At 33.2% G+C, this 16958-nt stretch overlaps 1 protein-coding gene across 4 annotated transcripts; it reads right to left on the reverse strand.

Annotated features, from left to right (window-relative positions):
* Window positions 1-1974: 1974 nt before the first annotated feature.
* On the reverse strand, window positions 1975-11358 carry LOC104213140 (uncharacterized). 4 transcript variants are annotated; one of them, XM_070158662.1, is made up of 7 exons: window positions 11142-11358; window positions 8657-10972; window positions 8385-8572; window positions 6498-6771; window positions 5608-5734; window positions 3893-4275; window positions 1975-2754 (listed from the first exon to the last, which is right to left on the reverse strand). In XM_070158662.1, exons 2-6 carry the CDS (start codon window positions 8737-8739, stop codon window positions 4081-4083), a joined length of 867 nt encoding a protein of 288 aa, XP_070014763.1. In that variant the 5' UTR covers window positions 8740-10972; window positions 11142-11358; the 3' UTR covers window positions 1975-2754; window positions 3893-4080. The 4 variants fall into 4 exon arrangements, with proteins under 4 accessions (XP_070014763.1, XP_070014796.1, XP_070014828.1 ...); XM_070158727.1 differs by lacking the exon at window positions 1975-2754 and having other exon boundaries at window positions 4136-4290; XM_070158695.1 differs by lacking the exons at window positions 8385-8572; window positions 8657-10972.
* Window positions 11359-16958: the final 5600 nt, after the last annotated feature.

Genomic DNA, 16958 nt, shown 5'->3' on the forward strand with positions numbered 1-16958 from the left:
TAGCACTCATTTATTTGTACGAGGTTCCATTATGAATTTGCTTTCATATTATGTGATCGTAGAGATTCTTGTGATTTGAGTTACTGAGCTTATTTTATTTATTATTTCTGTTTATGGATCGGGATTTCACGCCGCAACATGAGGAATAAGGGAGAATTGATATTAATATGGTAGGATCGGATTGCACACCGCAACATGTGGAATAAGGGAGGCTTGGTATGGTGAAATAAGGAAGGATTTTGATATTGACTCTGATTATATGGTGGGATCTGGTTGCGCGTCGCAACGTATTTTACTTGTTATTATTGATATTGATATGGTGAAATAAGGGAGGCTTGTGTTTGTAAGGTGGGATCGGGTTGCGCACCGCAATAAGTTGTGTGTTTTGTATCCTTTGTTCTATTGTGTTGGCTTCGGTGCTTTCATACGAAATTCTGAGGATTGGTGTTTCTTGTTTTTACTGATTTCGAGGATTGTGTATATTTTCATCAATTAACTGCTTTACTTTTCCTGCATCTCTTTCCCGTTATTATTATACTGCGAATAGGTTATTGTAAGTGACCTCACACCTTAGCGTTAGGCTCGACACTTACAGAGTACATCGGTTGTACTCATACTACAGTCTACACTTCTTGTGCAAACTTTGGAGTCGGTCCCAACTGCGGCCAATAGATTGCTCGAATCGGATATCTGACGGAGATTTAAGGTACAATTGCTCGGCGTTCGCAGCCCTGAAGTCCCCTTCTACTTTTATCCTGCCGGTTCGTGACAACAAAACACATAAAGTTAGGGTTGTTCTTTCCTCTATACATACAAAGTACTATAAAGTACAACAACAACAACAATAACAACCACTACAAAAAAATTCTCAATTACCAACAAAAAAATTTGTTGGTAAACTGATCAAATTGGTTGGCAATTTGAGTTACTAACAGATTACCAACGGATATTGATCCGTTGCTAAAAGGCTCGATGGTAAATCTTACCAACCAGTTTGAATTTGTTGGTAAAATTACAAACTAAAAATCAGTTAGTAAACACCAAATAAATTTGTTGGTAATTTTTGAATCTTGAGTCCAAGATTTTTGTTGGTAAATTTACTAACCAAAATTCGGTTGGAAGTTCGTTAGTAACTTTACTAACAGATAGAAAATGAATTAGTAAATTGGTTTTTCATTATTTAAATTGTGTTTGTAAATGGTTGGTAAATATAGTAACAAGAAAAATTTCGTTTGTATTCCGTTAGCAACTATACTAATGGATACCAACTTGGTTGGTAAATCCGATAGTATATTTTTAAAAGTACATTGGCAATCGGTTGGTAATTTTATCTATGGAAAAGTTCTGTTTAAGAAATTGTTGGTAATTTACAAGTAAATTTCAAATTCGTTAGCAAATATGGTTATTTATTTTTAAAATTTACGTTAGTAATTCGTCATAAAATTTACTAACAAATTGTAAATGTGTTACCAACTATTACAAATATTAAACAAAACAAAAAACATACTAGAACTTTATAAATAATAATAATATCTATCATGAAGTTGAAAGCAGAATCCAAGAATCCAAGACGTGTCTAACATAAAAGAAGCTAAAATAAATCTAAATCGTGTCATTTGACGACGAATCATGTCTACGAGAAGGCGGTGTAGGTAAGCCACCTATGAGGACCGACAGACGATTTTGGAGTAGTTGATCAACTTGATCACGCACCTTTTGTTGCATTTCGTGTCTCATTTCTTCACGCAATTCTTCTCGCATTTCTTCTCTCATTTCTTGTCTAATCTCTTCTCTCATCTCATGCTTCATCTTTTCCTTAATTTCTTGCAAACAATGTCTGACACATTCATTCACCCGAACATTAAAGTCTATATCTTGAAGTGGAGATATCGAACTGGAGGATGCACCAACATGCCTAGGGCTGTGCATTTGGATCGGATATCCGAAATCCGATCCGATCCACTCTATTTCGGATTTTCGGATTTCAAATTTCGGATTTTCGGATTGGATACGGATTGTGTTTTATGAAATTTCGGATTTTCGGATTGGATTCGGATTGGTATGATTTTAATCCGATCCGATCCGATATCCGAAATTATATGTACCTATATAAATACACACTAAAATTTTAGGGTTATGCTTATTCATTTTTCACACACCCCCTCACTCACTTAGATTTTTCCGCCTCTCTTGCACCTCTCTTCTCTTCAGTGAAGACTAAAAGAGTCTCAATGACTCAAACTTCCGATTTTACTTTGATTTTATGTCTCTTTCTTCCGCCTCTCTTCTCTTCTCTTCTGTCTTTTATGTCTATTTCATGTTCTATTCTTCAACTTTTGATTTTATTTTGATTTTTTTGTTTGTTTTGGTAGATGGAAGATGAGATAGAGACACCGAATGAACTTTAAATTGTTGAAAAATTTTGTGACAATCCGATCCGACAATCCGAAAAATTATCCGATCCAAAGTTTAAAATCCGATCCAATCCAATGTTAATTCGGATCGGATTCGGATTGCCCTTTTCAGAATCCGAAATCCGAAATCCGAATCCGAAATATGCTAAATCCGACCCAATCCGATCCGTGCACAACCCTAAACATGCCCATATAAAGGAGCTTGAGAACCAAGACCATAAATGCGTGTCTTCTTAACACCGACTTCCTCCAAATAAATTTGTGAGTAATCAACTTCATGAGGCTCACTGGACCCATCTTCAGGCTGAGACGCAGACGCAATTTTAGACATTATGGCATCCTGAACAAAAAAAATGATATAAACTCTATAATAATAACTTTTGAAAGAGAAAACATCAAGAACAGAGTCATAAAGGCAACAAAACTGAAAACTCAAATGTCAATAACAGCACCTTAAAGACAATTGTTTGATGTACACAATAATTTTTTCCTACAAATTGCATTACTTGTTCGTCATCAATTTGGTATACTTTCAGATAAAGAAGTAATAATTTTCAACAGTAACATGTTATACAGCTTATATGTGCAGATTTTTAAATCATCTAGGAGTTTCCTAGAGAAGGATGGCTAAAATTGAATACTGATGGTGCTACGAGAAGGAACCCAGGCAAGAGTTCAATTGGTTACTGTATACAAGATGCATTAGAGGATATTATTTATGTACATGGGCAGGAGATTCATGAAACTACAAACACAGAAGCATAGGCAGTAGCTATCCTTCATGCACTAAGGTATTGTAAAGCTTAGTTGCTATCTCCTATTTGGGTGCAAACAGATTCTATGCTATTGAAAAATGTCATTGAAGGAAGGTGGAGTACTCCATGGGGAATTATAGAGCATGTGGAGGAAATAAGGAAGCTGTTATAGGAGTGTAACACTGTCATAACGCATATGTATCGCGAAGACAACAAACTGGCTGATAACTTAGCTAATAATGCTCTTGATGTAGGTCCTATGGAGTGTGATTCTTTTGCACAACTGGACAATACAGGAAAAGGATTGTGAATAACGATAAACTTCAATGCTCATACTTAAGGATAAGAGTTGCAAGAGATTGAAAGGGGAGGAGAAGGTGAACACAGTGGAGCGGGGAGATAACCATACATACCTGCCTTGTTCAAATCCTTAGGAAGGAGAACATGGTGGGTCTTGTTTATATTAACATTGTGTTCTTTTTTGTAGGGAAAGATATTATATCCATGCCTTACCATTTGATACAATTTCATTGGGTAGTATTAGCACATGATACTCACTCCCATGAATATCAGCTAGTAGGCATAAGCATGGAACTATGAGTAAATAAAAAATACTTAGGGCTATCTGTGCCCTCAATCTCAGAGGGCATATGCTCAGAATACACAATCATGTCCAAGCCACTATGTTTCTGCCATTTTTCCATAAAGAAAATAGGGACTCACATTTACTGCATCTTAGAGGAAAGCCACTGCCCAGTTCTTTGGCCACGCTCCTGACTGACTTTAGAAGCTACATTTGGAGGGCTCTCAGAAGGGCATATGCACAATATTAGTCTTGCATGTTCTCGGTGAGCTCTGGAGCCTCCTGTATGGCGTGAGGGACCAGACCCTTCACCACCTTTTTCACTTAGTCAATTCCTTGAGCATTGCACAGACTTGACTTTAAAAGCCTCAGTCTCCCAGTGAGGCTTCCAGCTCTCCCAAATAGATTCTGGAATATGTTTGCGCTTCTTCTCACAAGCTCTTGATTCAGATAATATACCCTTGTATCGTTCTGCACATTTGCTCATAGACTTATCCTTTATGAAACCTTCAATTGCAGTGTCCTATTGAAATCGTTTCTGTTTGAGAAGATCAAATGAAAAATAACACAAGATATTGATAACAACAACAACAACTTACCCAGTATAGTAGATCATCGGCTCAAGAAAGATAAAGGAAACTCCAAATATTATCGATCTTATTTGAAAAAAAAAGAATAGCTTCAAATATCTAAAAGGAATGAGAAGGATCTTCTAGCCTAGCTAAAGAAAAAGAATTACTGATTTAGAAATCAAGTTAAAAACAAAGATCACCAACCAAATACTAAGAAAGAACTGTGATCCCTCAAGATAGCAAAAACCTTTGGGAGACATAATTATTATCAATATATGGAACCAAAAGTTTATGCTTATTCCATCTTTACTATTGTGGTCATTATAAATTTCCCCTAGTTCTTCTCGGACATTGGTGCCGCAAGACATAGCAGTCCAAGAATTGCTCTGTCAAGGTACTTGATAAATGACGATGCTTGGACCAGAACCTATACAATTCAACATATGTATATTCCGGAAGTTGAAGGAAATATGAGATCTTAAAATAATTCATGCAGTAGTTACTTCATGACATTTGTACATTTGGCAGCAAGGGAAACTAAGTAGTATAATATTAAGGTATTAAGTTTTCTATTTTTCATCCTTTTATCTTGTATTACTGATGTGTAGATATTTATAGCAGCATAAAAGCACTAAAACTAAGAAGTCTTGGACGTTATAAAAACTGTTATATATAAGGATTATGATTATTTTTCCCTAATTATACAACAAAAATAAAATATTGCAATGAGAGGAATTCAAGTATCGTGAAATTCTGATAAATGTATCACATATGTACTCAGCAGAAGGATATTCTGAAGAAAAAAGCACCAATATGACAAACTATAAGGACTTAATCATGATTACAAGGTTTCTCAAAGATGTAAGAGATGGATAACAGTCTACTTCCGATAGAATTAATAGCAGTAGATGAAATAATTAGGAGTTCATTCACGATATCATGATTTCTCCCACATTTTAGGTCGGATTACTGAAATTATCTGTCTAGAAACTAACAATGCAAAGAACTGCATTCTCCCTAGCCAACTAAAGCATACTTCTAATGCATTTATTTATTAGTTCATCATAATTATCTGATATCTCCTATACATCTCAACATTAAAGACTACTAACTAGATTTTGTTTGGCTACCCACCCTAGTATTAATCAAATCAGAGATGTTAGAAGCCCCAAACCAGTGTTTTCTGGAATGCGCACAGAACAGATAAAACACAATATCGATACAATAGAAATTAAAATGTATAAATTCCATTATTAAAATGATAATTAGTACTATAACTTTACCTTAAACTCTTCCCAATAGAAATCTTTTGTCTCTGGTGTAACAGACTTCCAATTATGTCCTTCATGATCCAGTTTCTCCTTCAAGATTTTTGTGACAGACCGAGCGATTTGATTGCTCGGGTCCAAACTTGAGTAAATAAGAAATGAATTATTTTATTACTCTATTTCATTTAAATATTTCATATTCTTTCAAGAAGCATTTGAGAAATAACGTGAATTACTTATGCGATGTTTAATAATGATCAAAAGGGACATTCTTCTGCCCATCTTCTTATGAACCAATTTATATTTTTTGTGTGAAGTGTAAGTAATATCTTTATTTTATACAAGTACTGCAGTAAATGAGTTGTTACCTCCTAACTAGAGTTAATATGTAGGAATTAAGATTTTGGTATGCAACGAAGACCACATTAATGCTCTCATATTGGCAAATCATATACATTATTCCAAAACTTTTCCTAATAAGACCAAGTCTTACTTCATATAAAATAAAATAGAAAAGTTTTCCTCTATAAGACGATTCCATGAGCATATTCATCTAGAGTCATTGTCTAGTCATATTGAAAAAGATAAGAACTTTCCTGCTTTCTCTAGTGTTTTGGATAAGAGCACCCTGCTGTTAGAGTAGAAAATCAAATGACATGTTCATTTGAAGTGCTTGTCCTACGTACCATATAAAAAAGATAAAAAAGATTTCGCTAACTGGCATACTATAACAAATTCTGCCTCAACATGTCTGTCCCAATAGTCTAAATATGTATCTATCTTTTTAGATGCTAAACAATCAGGTATAACTTTGCATAACTTCACAAAGATGCACTAGTACACACCAGATAAGCACAAATAAAAATAAATAAATAAATATAAATAGATGACACTTGTACTCTTACCCTCCAAGGACGATTGTAATTGGGATACGGTTACCACCAATTGTGTTTGACGAACTTGTTGTTTGGATTTCATCTCTAGGTGTACCAAGATCAGAAGTTGAATATGGTAAGGATCTGTTTATAGCTGCATCCGAATGCGATGTTTCTATAACTGGAGGTTCAGGTGATAATGGCGACTGATTAGATGTGGGACTCAACATCTCAGGAGATCTCAGTGTGTTTGCATTCCTGTTTTCAGCATATCTATGCGCTCCACCTCCCCTAGGTGCCATATCTGCAATTCCAAAGTCATATGTAGATGAACAAATACATAATTAATGAATTATGATCAAATCTAATTGGATACGATAATAAGTAGTTAATTGATATATTATTCCAATAGTAATTAATTGATATATTAATCCAAGAACAGAATGCTCTGAAAAAATTAAGGCATACAAGTATTAATCTAGACATGGCAGATTAAAAAGACAAACAATTTCATAAGTATTTCTTACCGCATTTGCAAAATACAACTACTACTCCTCACAAAATGAGATTGATGGTAACCGGTCAAACAAGCAAGCGAAAAGAGCTATTAAATACAAATACTTAAATTTAAAAAAAAAAATAAGAAACCATAAAATCTGAAATCCAGGAACTTTTTTCTCAGAAAATGTAAAATCAAATAGTAATAAAAATAAATTATATACTATGTTTCATTCATTCAGACTCTATAGTTGAAGAGATTGAAGCACTTTGACTCTATTCACTGTCATTTTCATCATATGGCGCTTCATCCTCATTATCCTCATCCTCATCTTCATCCGACCCAAATTCAACATGAAGTTCTACCTCATCATAAATCATTATCTTCGTCTCTTATGTTTATGAATTCACCATTTGGATCATTTAGGAGAACAGTTTCATTGTCAGGTACCACACCAAATGTTAAACCATCTTCTTCGGATTGGAATGGCTCAACACCATCTGTCGGAGTTGACTGTGAAGATGATGGAGGCATGTCCACAATACCCCATGCTTTTATTTTGCACACAGCCCACCAGTCACTCTTATCACGTCGTAAGCTAGGATAAGCTGTATAATACACTTGAGCCGCTTGCATTGCCAAAACAAATGGTTCATACTTCTTTAATTTCTTTTCATGGTTGATATCCACAAGTTTATATTGTGGGTGAATCTTCATTTTTTTTTCCTGCCTTTGGTGTGGGATCAAACCACTCGCACTTGAATAAAACAGTTCTCTTTATATACTCACTACCCTTGTACTCCAATTCAAGGATATCAGTTAGCACACCATAGTAGTCACTATCATCTGCACTATAACTAGTTCCTTTTATGCATGCACCGCTGTTATTAGATGCTCTAGAAGAACTGCGGTTTTTAGAGTGAAATTTAAAGCCGTTGACAATATAACCGGTCTATGGTTGCGTTGTTCGACACGGACCTTCTGCAAGGGCCTTGATGAACTGATTATCTATGTGGACTCGTGCCTTAAAAGAAAAATAATTAGAGTTTCTCATAAGTGAGGTAAGTATAAGTGGAAGGATATTGTATAAGTACTCACATATCTTTTAAACCATGATGCAAAATCTTCATCAAGTTTCCTATCCACTTCCTTCTCCGTAATTTGTGGGAAATTTTGACGAAGGGAGTCAATAAAAATCCTTTGAATCACATCTAAGAAAATTATATATTAAGTGTTTTGATGATTTTGCTAATCTACAAATGAAAACAAAAGCTTGAAGTCTTACTCAATATATGGGTGTACTTCTGGGCAATTTAATAAAACATAAATATGAGTTGCATCAAGTTCTTCTTCAGTCATATATCTTGGTTTACATCTCCCAAATGCCTTACCTGGATAGGTAAATATAGAAAGATTACCATCGTGTTCATCCTTTTCCCTTGTACCACCATCATCATTCCGTGGAACTTTCCTATGCCTTGTGTAAGCATGAGGTTCGAAGTAGTGTGAACAAAAAGATGAAGCTTCCTCAACTAAATACGCATTGCATATGAATCCTTCAACTTGTGCCTTATTTCGAACATTATTTTTCAATTTTCGAAGGTTTCTGGAAATAACATATAAGCTCAAATTGTGAGTCATTCATGATGATGAAAATGAAGTGCTTGACTTAATATCAATGAAATTTTACCTCTCAAATGGGTACATCCATCGATATTGCACCGGACCTGCTATCTTTGCTTCGTAAGCAAGATGCACGGGGAGATGTTCCATTTAATCAAAGAAGCTGGAAGGGAATATACGCTCCAATTTATAAAGTATTTCAGGTATTTCTTGTTCAAGTCTGACCATATCCTCTTCCCAAATTGCTGTAGAAGTGAGATCCCTAAAGAAAAGGCTCATCTCAGCAAGTGGTTCCCAAACTTTTGGTGGTAATAGCTCACGAAACGCAATAGGGACCAATCTTTGCATTAATACATGACAATCGTGGCTTTTCATACCAAACAATTTATGTTTTTTCATGTCCACACTCCTTCCCATATTTGAGACATATCCATCTGAAAATTTCAAATTCTCCACCCATTCACACAACACTTTTTATGACTTCTTGTCTAGTGTGTAACAAGCTTTCGGATATTCGTCACCAACAGCATGTAATTCAAGCCGTCGACAGAACTCTTTCAAGTCTTCTCTAGATTTGGGATTATCTTTTGTTTTACTATCTACATCTAGCACTGTGTTGAACACATTCTCGAAAAAGTTTTCTCGATGTTCATAACATCTAGATTGTGCCGAATGAGATTTGTACTCCAATACGGTAAATCCCAAAATATGCTTCTTTTCTTCCAACCAGAAAACTTGCTAATTTTGCCATTAACAATATCAGCCCCAAGCTCTATTACCTTTTTTTAACCCCAATTCATTTATCTCCTTCAATATATCATCACCTGACTGTATCGGGGGAGGATGCGTTGTGACTACTTTATTCTTTCTAAATGAATTTCTATTAGTTATGTATGGATGATCCAGTGGAAGGAACTTACGATGATTGTCAAACCAGGATTGTTTGCCACCTTTTGTCAAAGTAAAAGCATTTGTATTCTCCCTACAATATGGACATGCTAGCCTACCCGCAGTACCCCATCCAGACAACATCGAATATGCAGGAAAATCACTAATTGTCTACATCAAAGCAGCTCGCATGTTAAAATTTTGCTTCTTAGAGATATCATATGTGTCCTCACCTATACTCCACAGATTTTTTAGTTCTGCAATCAAAGGTTGCAAGAAAACATCAAGTTTTTGCTTAGGGTTCTTCGGCCCATGAAATATAACTGACAAAAACAAATAGGACTCTTTCATACACATCCAAGGTGGCAAGTTGTATGGTGTCACAACTATTGGCCAAGATGAATATTGTTGACCTGCTTGTCCAAATGGTTGAAAACCATGTGTGCATAGCACCAATCTGACATTATGACTTTCAGCTGCAAAAGATGGATGCATCTTATCAAAGTGTTTCCATGCGGGTGCATCTGAACAATGACATATCACACCTTCCTCAACTTCATGCTCGGCATGCCATCGCATATGTGCATCAGTCATGTTGGAAGCATATAAGCGTTGCAACCGTGGATTGAGGGAAAAGTAGTACATCTGTTTGAATGGTACAAGATTTCTCTTTGAATTAGATATTTGCCTAGTAGGCTTGTACCTGGGATGACGACAAAACTTGCAATGGCTAAGTTCACTGTCTTCTCCCCAATAAATCATACAGGCATTGATACAACTGTGAATTTTTTCTACTGGCATGTTCATTCCCTGCATTAACTTCTTAGCTTCATAGAAATTTTTTGGCATTAGTTTATCAGGAGGAATCATCTCATTCACATATTGACAAATGTCATCAGAACATCTATCAGATAGATGGTGTTCAAACTTGATATGCAATAAACGTGTAACAGCTGACAATTGAGAATGTGTTTCACAGCCAGGCCACACCTCTTGATTTGTAGAATCAATCATATCATAAAATTTCTGCGCATCAGGATTTGGTAATTCATCCATATCATTCGGATTGAATGAGGGGCCAGCGGCGTCAAGGACCATTCTATGGTATGAAGTAGGTGATCTAGGCTAATCAATTGCACCCACATTTACTGATGTAGTAATCATAGTCTGATCCCAATTTTGCATCTCTTCATGTTGAACTATATTTCTAGTAACCTTATTTTCTCCATGCAAGTACCATATATAATATCCAGGTACAAAGCCGTCGCACAATAAATGTTCGTGGACCGTAAGAACATCTTCAAAATTTCTATTCTGACACTTTTTTCGGTTACATGGGCACCTTAGTCTCTCACCATCCCTCCCTTCCCGATGATTCTTTACAAACTCAATAAATTGCTCAACACCAACGAATTCTGGATTACACAAACGTCTCGTTAACCTTTTGTACATCCACTCACGATTTGAAGTCATTTTTTCTGACAAACTTTCTTTCCTGATAATGTAAAAAGATTACAGTAGCATCTATTGATTTCTAAAAATCTTTAGATAGTAAAAAATGAATATTAATAATCAAATTAGGCCTCAAATCCCAATCATAATGAGCACAAGCTTTCAACATATCTACAATATACTGAAAAATTAGATTGATAAAAAATACTTACCACTTAGCCGAATGGATTGTGGAATTGAGAAGCATCCAAACAATAGCTTGTGAGAGACTGGTTTGAGATAATCTTTCAGTTGGGAAAAATAATGGAAAGGATTTAGCATATTGTGATCGTCGGCAGAAGAAGCTGAAAAGGCGCAGGAGTTCTGTGTAATTTAGGAGAGTGGGTAAAGTTTAGGCGGTATACAATGTAATTTAGGAGTGTGGGTGAAATGGTGTGGGCAAAAGGACTTCTTTATTTTTCTTCTTTTTATTATTTAACTAGACCTCATCCTGTTGTGCTTTGAGGTTATGAAAATGTTGCAATTAACTCAAGTAAGTATAACTAAAATATAGATACTACTTTTGACATATTATTTGTATTACAAAATTGCACACAACTTAATAAAGATAGACATTTAACTGCGTACGTCTTAATTATAAGAATTTTAGTATTATATATATATATTATTATAAAAGCATGAATACAATGTCGGTTTACAAAAATAACCTTATAATATTAAATATAATAACTCATAATAAAAGGACATAACCGAAATTCTAGATATTAGCCTTATAATCCTATTAGTTGTAGGACATAATACTACATGTTAATATTTAGGACTTTAAAATTAACTAATTTTTGGTTATTAAATATTTCCTTATTGAACTAGGTAAGAATTCATAAATAAAAACATTAAATTTAACCCTGTATTGGAAGAACTTAAAGAGAGAATGGTCTAAATACGTATGGAAAGCTTTGAAAAAATTTGGATTTAAAAAAATCGAAAGATTATAAATTCAAGAGTCCACTTTGACTCAACGTTTTAAAATCTAATAATAGTATATATATTTTACCTTCTTTATTCATATTATAAATTGAAGGAATGTTTTTTTTTACTTTGAACAAAATACAGTTCCTTCATAAAAGTTGTAATTGCATTTTATGTCAATTTTAATTAAAATTAGTTTTAAGATTATTTTATTTTATTTGTTGTTTGATCTTCATGATTTTTTCTATCTTTAATTATTTAAATAGAATCAACATTTAACACTTACAAAAACATTTATTTACTTTTCATATCATAAATCAAACACGTTGTTTTATGTAAAATTTACGTGAATTTTCAACATTGAATAGTTATTGATGGGGTACATACACAATGCACATACCGAGATTAATCTATCCTTACTTATTTTTATTTTCATGTATTTTGAAATATAGTAAGTAAATAAAACATTCTTAAAAATTACATCGTGACTCAAAGCTAATGTCATGTCCGAATTATAAGTAACATAATATGTCGGTTTACAAAAATAACCATATAATATTAAGTATAATAACTCATATTAAAAGGACATAACCGAAATTCTAGATATTAGCCTCATAATCCTATCAGTTTTAGGACATAATACTACACGTTAGGAATTCTATTAGTATAACTACTTTCGGGTTGTCTAGTTCATATAAAATTGAACAAGTAAATGTCTTTAGTCATGTAATCCTATTACTTTTAGAATATACTTCTTAAAAATTTCTATTAATAATTTAATTTGAAAACGTATTATAATGTCCTATTACTAATTTAACTTGAGAATGTACTCCAAATCCATTTAGAAAATAGAGAGCCTATATTATTATAAAATCATAAATACAATATTAATATACCAAAGTAGCCCTAAAATATTAAACGAAAGAACTAATAGAGAAAGGATATAACTGCAATAACTTATTTTTTTGGACTACAATACCTTCTACGCTAATTTTTAATATTTAAAATTAATAAATTTTGGTCTACTAAATACTTACTTAAAATATGTAAGAAGGTTTAATAAAATTAATTTCATAAGAATCCTTCGTATTGGCAATACATTATCACTCAATAATGTCCAATACCAAAAAATATAACATTAATATTAAATGGATCGCATAAAGAGTCGAAATTGAGGGGCAAAAAATACTCCCACGGTAATATACTTTAATATTATATTTGAACTATTTTCCGACTCAAATAATATATTTTTTTATCAATTTTTTGTGTAATATTAAAATATACCCAATTATTAAACAATAACTAAGAAAATATTTAAGAATATAAATGTGTGAGAAAGAAAAAAAATCATTGGTAGGAGTCAATACCACTAATGATTCTACAGATATAACAATCTAAAAGTGAAATATCATATCAATATTTTAATCTTTGAAAATAAAATTTATGATGGATAAAATTATAATTAATATTAAATATTCAAAACAAGAGATGAACTAATATTAAGATTTGATCAGCATAGAATAAATTATTTTTTATATTAAAACCAAATAATTAAATCTTTTAACTTTATTTAGCAAGAGAATCCAATTCAATTATTTTTTAAATTCATCATATGAGTAAAATTCTTATTCAAGTTGAAAAGAATCTTAGGGTACATAAATTTATTCCATAAAAAGAGCGTTAGAACACAAAGTAAAAATGTTAGTACATTATTAAGAATCAAAATGATATACAAGTGTCTGAAGAAGCACAATCAAAGCTAAATCCTAAAACGAACAAGTTTTCAAGACTATATTATAAAGAGTTGACTTTGCTATAACGGGACTATTCTTTGTAGATACCTCCGGCGGAATCGAAATAATATTTCTATATCATGCATTACTTGCAAATATCATATCAAGAGGCATGAAGCTATTAGCAAAAATAGCACGTGCTGTGCCACCAACTATTTTATTGTGAGACCACCCACTTTAGATTTGATATACCTCTTCAAACAACTTAAATAACCATCACAAATATATCAAAGCAGAGCAATGATGCTAAATTTATAAGGAAAACAAAATTGATAATATGAGATGAAACACTTATGGCTAAGTGTCAAACAATCGAAATAAATGCCCAGAGTTCTAGAAATATATTAGATATTAATGAACCATTTGATCATCATTTAGATGATTATTGTATTATTATACATAAAATTTCTCTAATTAAATAAATTTTATTGTTCCTTCATATAAATAAATATTTAAATTATCACGTGCACGTTGATAGATACTAGTATGTATGTATGTATATATATATATATATATATATATATATATATATATATATATATATATATATATATATATATATATATATATATATATATATATATATATCTTCTTTTCTTTGTCTCTTTGGAAACTTTCCAATTTATATCGCGTTCTCCATTTTTCTTTTTGAGTAACCTCGTAATTTCATTTTTGATTCTTAAGCTATGTAAATACTAACTAATCACATGACTTATACATGTATCGTTGGTTATTAAATTATCATACAAAATAATAAATTTTAATTGCACCAAACTATTTGTATAAAATAATAAAATTATAATTGCACTCATGTTTGAATTACAAAATATAAACTAAGTCCAAAAATAGTTTAGGTAGCTAATTATTTAATGTTCGAATATGCAATGAAATTTGTATACGGTCGAAATCAGGTATGCCCGATTTCTTAGGCTCGATGGATCACCTTAAGTCCAAATTCTGGACGGATCGAGTTCAAGCTCGATGAACTAGGCTCCAACTCGATGACAGAGTACAAGACTCGAAGAATTAAGTGTTCGAGGAACGTCGGGGCTCGACTATGACTAGACCTCGAGGTAATGTTGTTATGGATTTATAACAAAATGAGCAAGATTCATGCCACGTCCCCAAAATCATGGCGTAAATTCCGGAATAGATTTGTACGAATCCGTACTAGGCGGTTAGACAATTGTCCCAATAAGATTCTTTACTGTAAATGAAAATGTACCTTATTTAGGGTTCCCTTATTATATAAAGGGGACCCCAATCATTTATAAAGTGGATCTAATCATTAGCAAGAATATACTCTCTTACTTTTCTCGTTTAATGTTCATCAGAATTGTCTTTTAGCTTTATTATTCTTATTTTATTGTCCTTAATCTATCTCGAGGTCACTGAGCTCGAGGTCGATACTGCCTAGTAACACTGGTTTGATTCACTCATTTCTTTCATTTGTACTTTATACTTCTTGATTATTAATTAGTATTGAACTAAATCACATATCTTTACAACCACAAATCAAATTTAATTGTTACTCGTATTTTCGAGGTAAACAGTTTGGCGCCCACCGTGGGGCTAAAGATAATAGTGATTATTTCATTAATGATTCTTATAACACAGTATATTTTTACACTTTTTCTTGTCAAAATATTTTTGATTCTCAGGATTAAACATGTCAAACTCGTAAAACGCACATGTTCATGACAACGAAGGTCTTGGATTTTATGGGAAAAACAACAATGTTGGGGTCGGTGTACCACCGATAAACCCTAGAGAAGTGCCAAATGTGGAACCAGTTGATGTTAGTTCGCACATTGCTTTAAATGCAGATTTAGGCGCAGATCCCGGAGGAAGTGTACGCGGGGAAGCCCGATCTGAGGGCCAAGGAGCACAAGGTATAGGAGATGGGGGAGTCAGCCTCCAAGTGGTATTCGATATGCTGCAAGCTCAACAGATTACCATCGCTCAACTTCAGAGTCAGAATAAAACTCCGAGTATAGCGGAACCGGAAAACACTCGATGTGCTGAACCGGCGCCAGAAAGGTCAAATGAAAATGGCTCGGGGACTGCCCCCATCATCATGGGGATACTCGAAGAGCTCACCAAGAGGATCGTGAGTCCAGGGAAAAGAAGATTGAGGACAATGACAAAAGGTGGAGACTTATAACTCCCGTGTTGATCAAATATCGGGGGCACCCCCGGCCTTGAAAGGTTTAGATGCCAAAAAGTTCATACAGAAACCATTCGCTCAAAGAGCGTCTCTGATACCCATTCCTAAAAAGTTTTGCATGCCCGATATACCCAAATATAACGGGACAACCGACCCTAATGAACATATTACCTTATGTACTTGCGGGATTAAAGGAAACGACCTGAATGATGATGAGATCGAGTCAGTATTGTTGAAATAATTTGGAGAAACTTTGTCGAAAGGAGCCATAATTTGGTACCACAACTTGCCCCCGAACTTAGTACTAGTTCATTGAATATATGAGATAATATCTAATGGGTAGGGCATTGAACTTATTATTTTTAGAATAGTAAAATAATGTATAAAAAAGAAAAATGGAGATAGAGTAACACTAAGTATACTTTGAATTAACTTAAAAAATAAAGCAAAAATAATACTCAAAAATATTATTGATAATTTCAAATAATAAATATATTCGGAGCAATCGAATAAAAGTCTAAAAGAGATAAATTTTTTGGTACATACATTGAGATAAAATGATATTTAATTTATGATTTTGTTAAAATATATGATTTGAAGTACTCGAACAATTCAGATCGATCACACTTTCATATAATTAATATTCTTTAATAATGTACGAGCATCACGACTACTAATACTACTATACTAGTGAAAGTTGCCCAAGTGTCTATTAGTGGGAAGTCTATAACCAAATATTTGGATATTTATATCTGAAAAATATAATTATGTATGTGAATTTTTATTAAAGAATGGAGTGTTACTCTAGTTCATGATGATTCTTATTCGTGCACAAACAATATTAGAGTATGACTCATGATATATATTGATATATTTACTATAAATGCTAGATCCGTCAGAAAATACCAATTGATTTTGTATGTATCGTTAAATTTATCAGTCATTTCAACGCTAGTTGGTAATTTACCAACTATTTCATCTCTATATTGATAAATTTTCCAACTATTTCAATAGCAGTTGGTAATTGCCAACGAAACTAGCTTCCATTGGTGGTAATTACTAACAAATTTCACATCATAATAAGTAATATTAACAATTAA

The sequence above is a fragment of the Nicotiana sylvestris genome, chromosome 1 (genome assembly GCF_000393655.2).
Source record: "Nicotiana sylvestris chromosome 1, ASM39365v2, whole genome shotgun sequence".
NCBI lineage: Eukaryota > Viridiplantae > Streptophyta > Magnoliopsida > Solanales > Solanaceae > Nicotiana > Nicotiana sylvestris.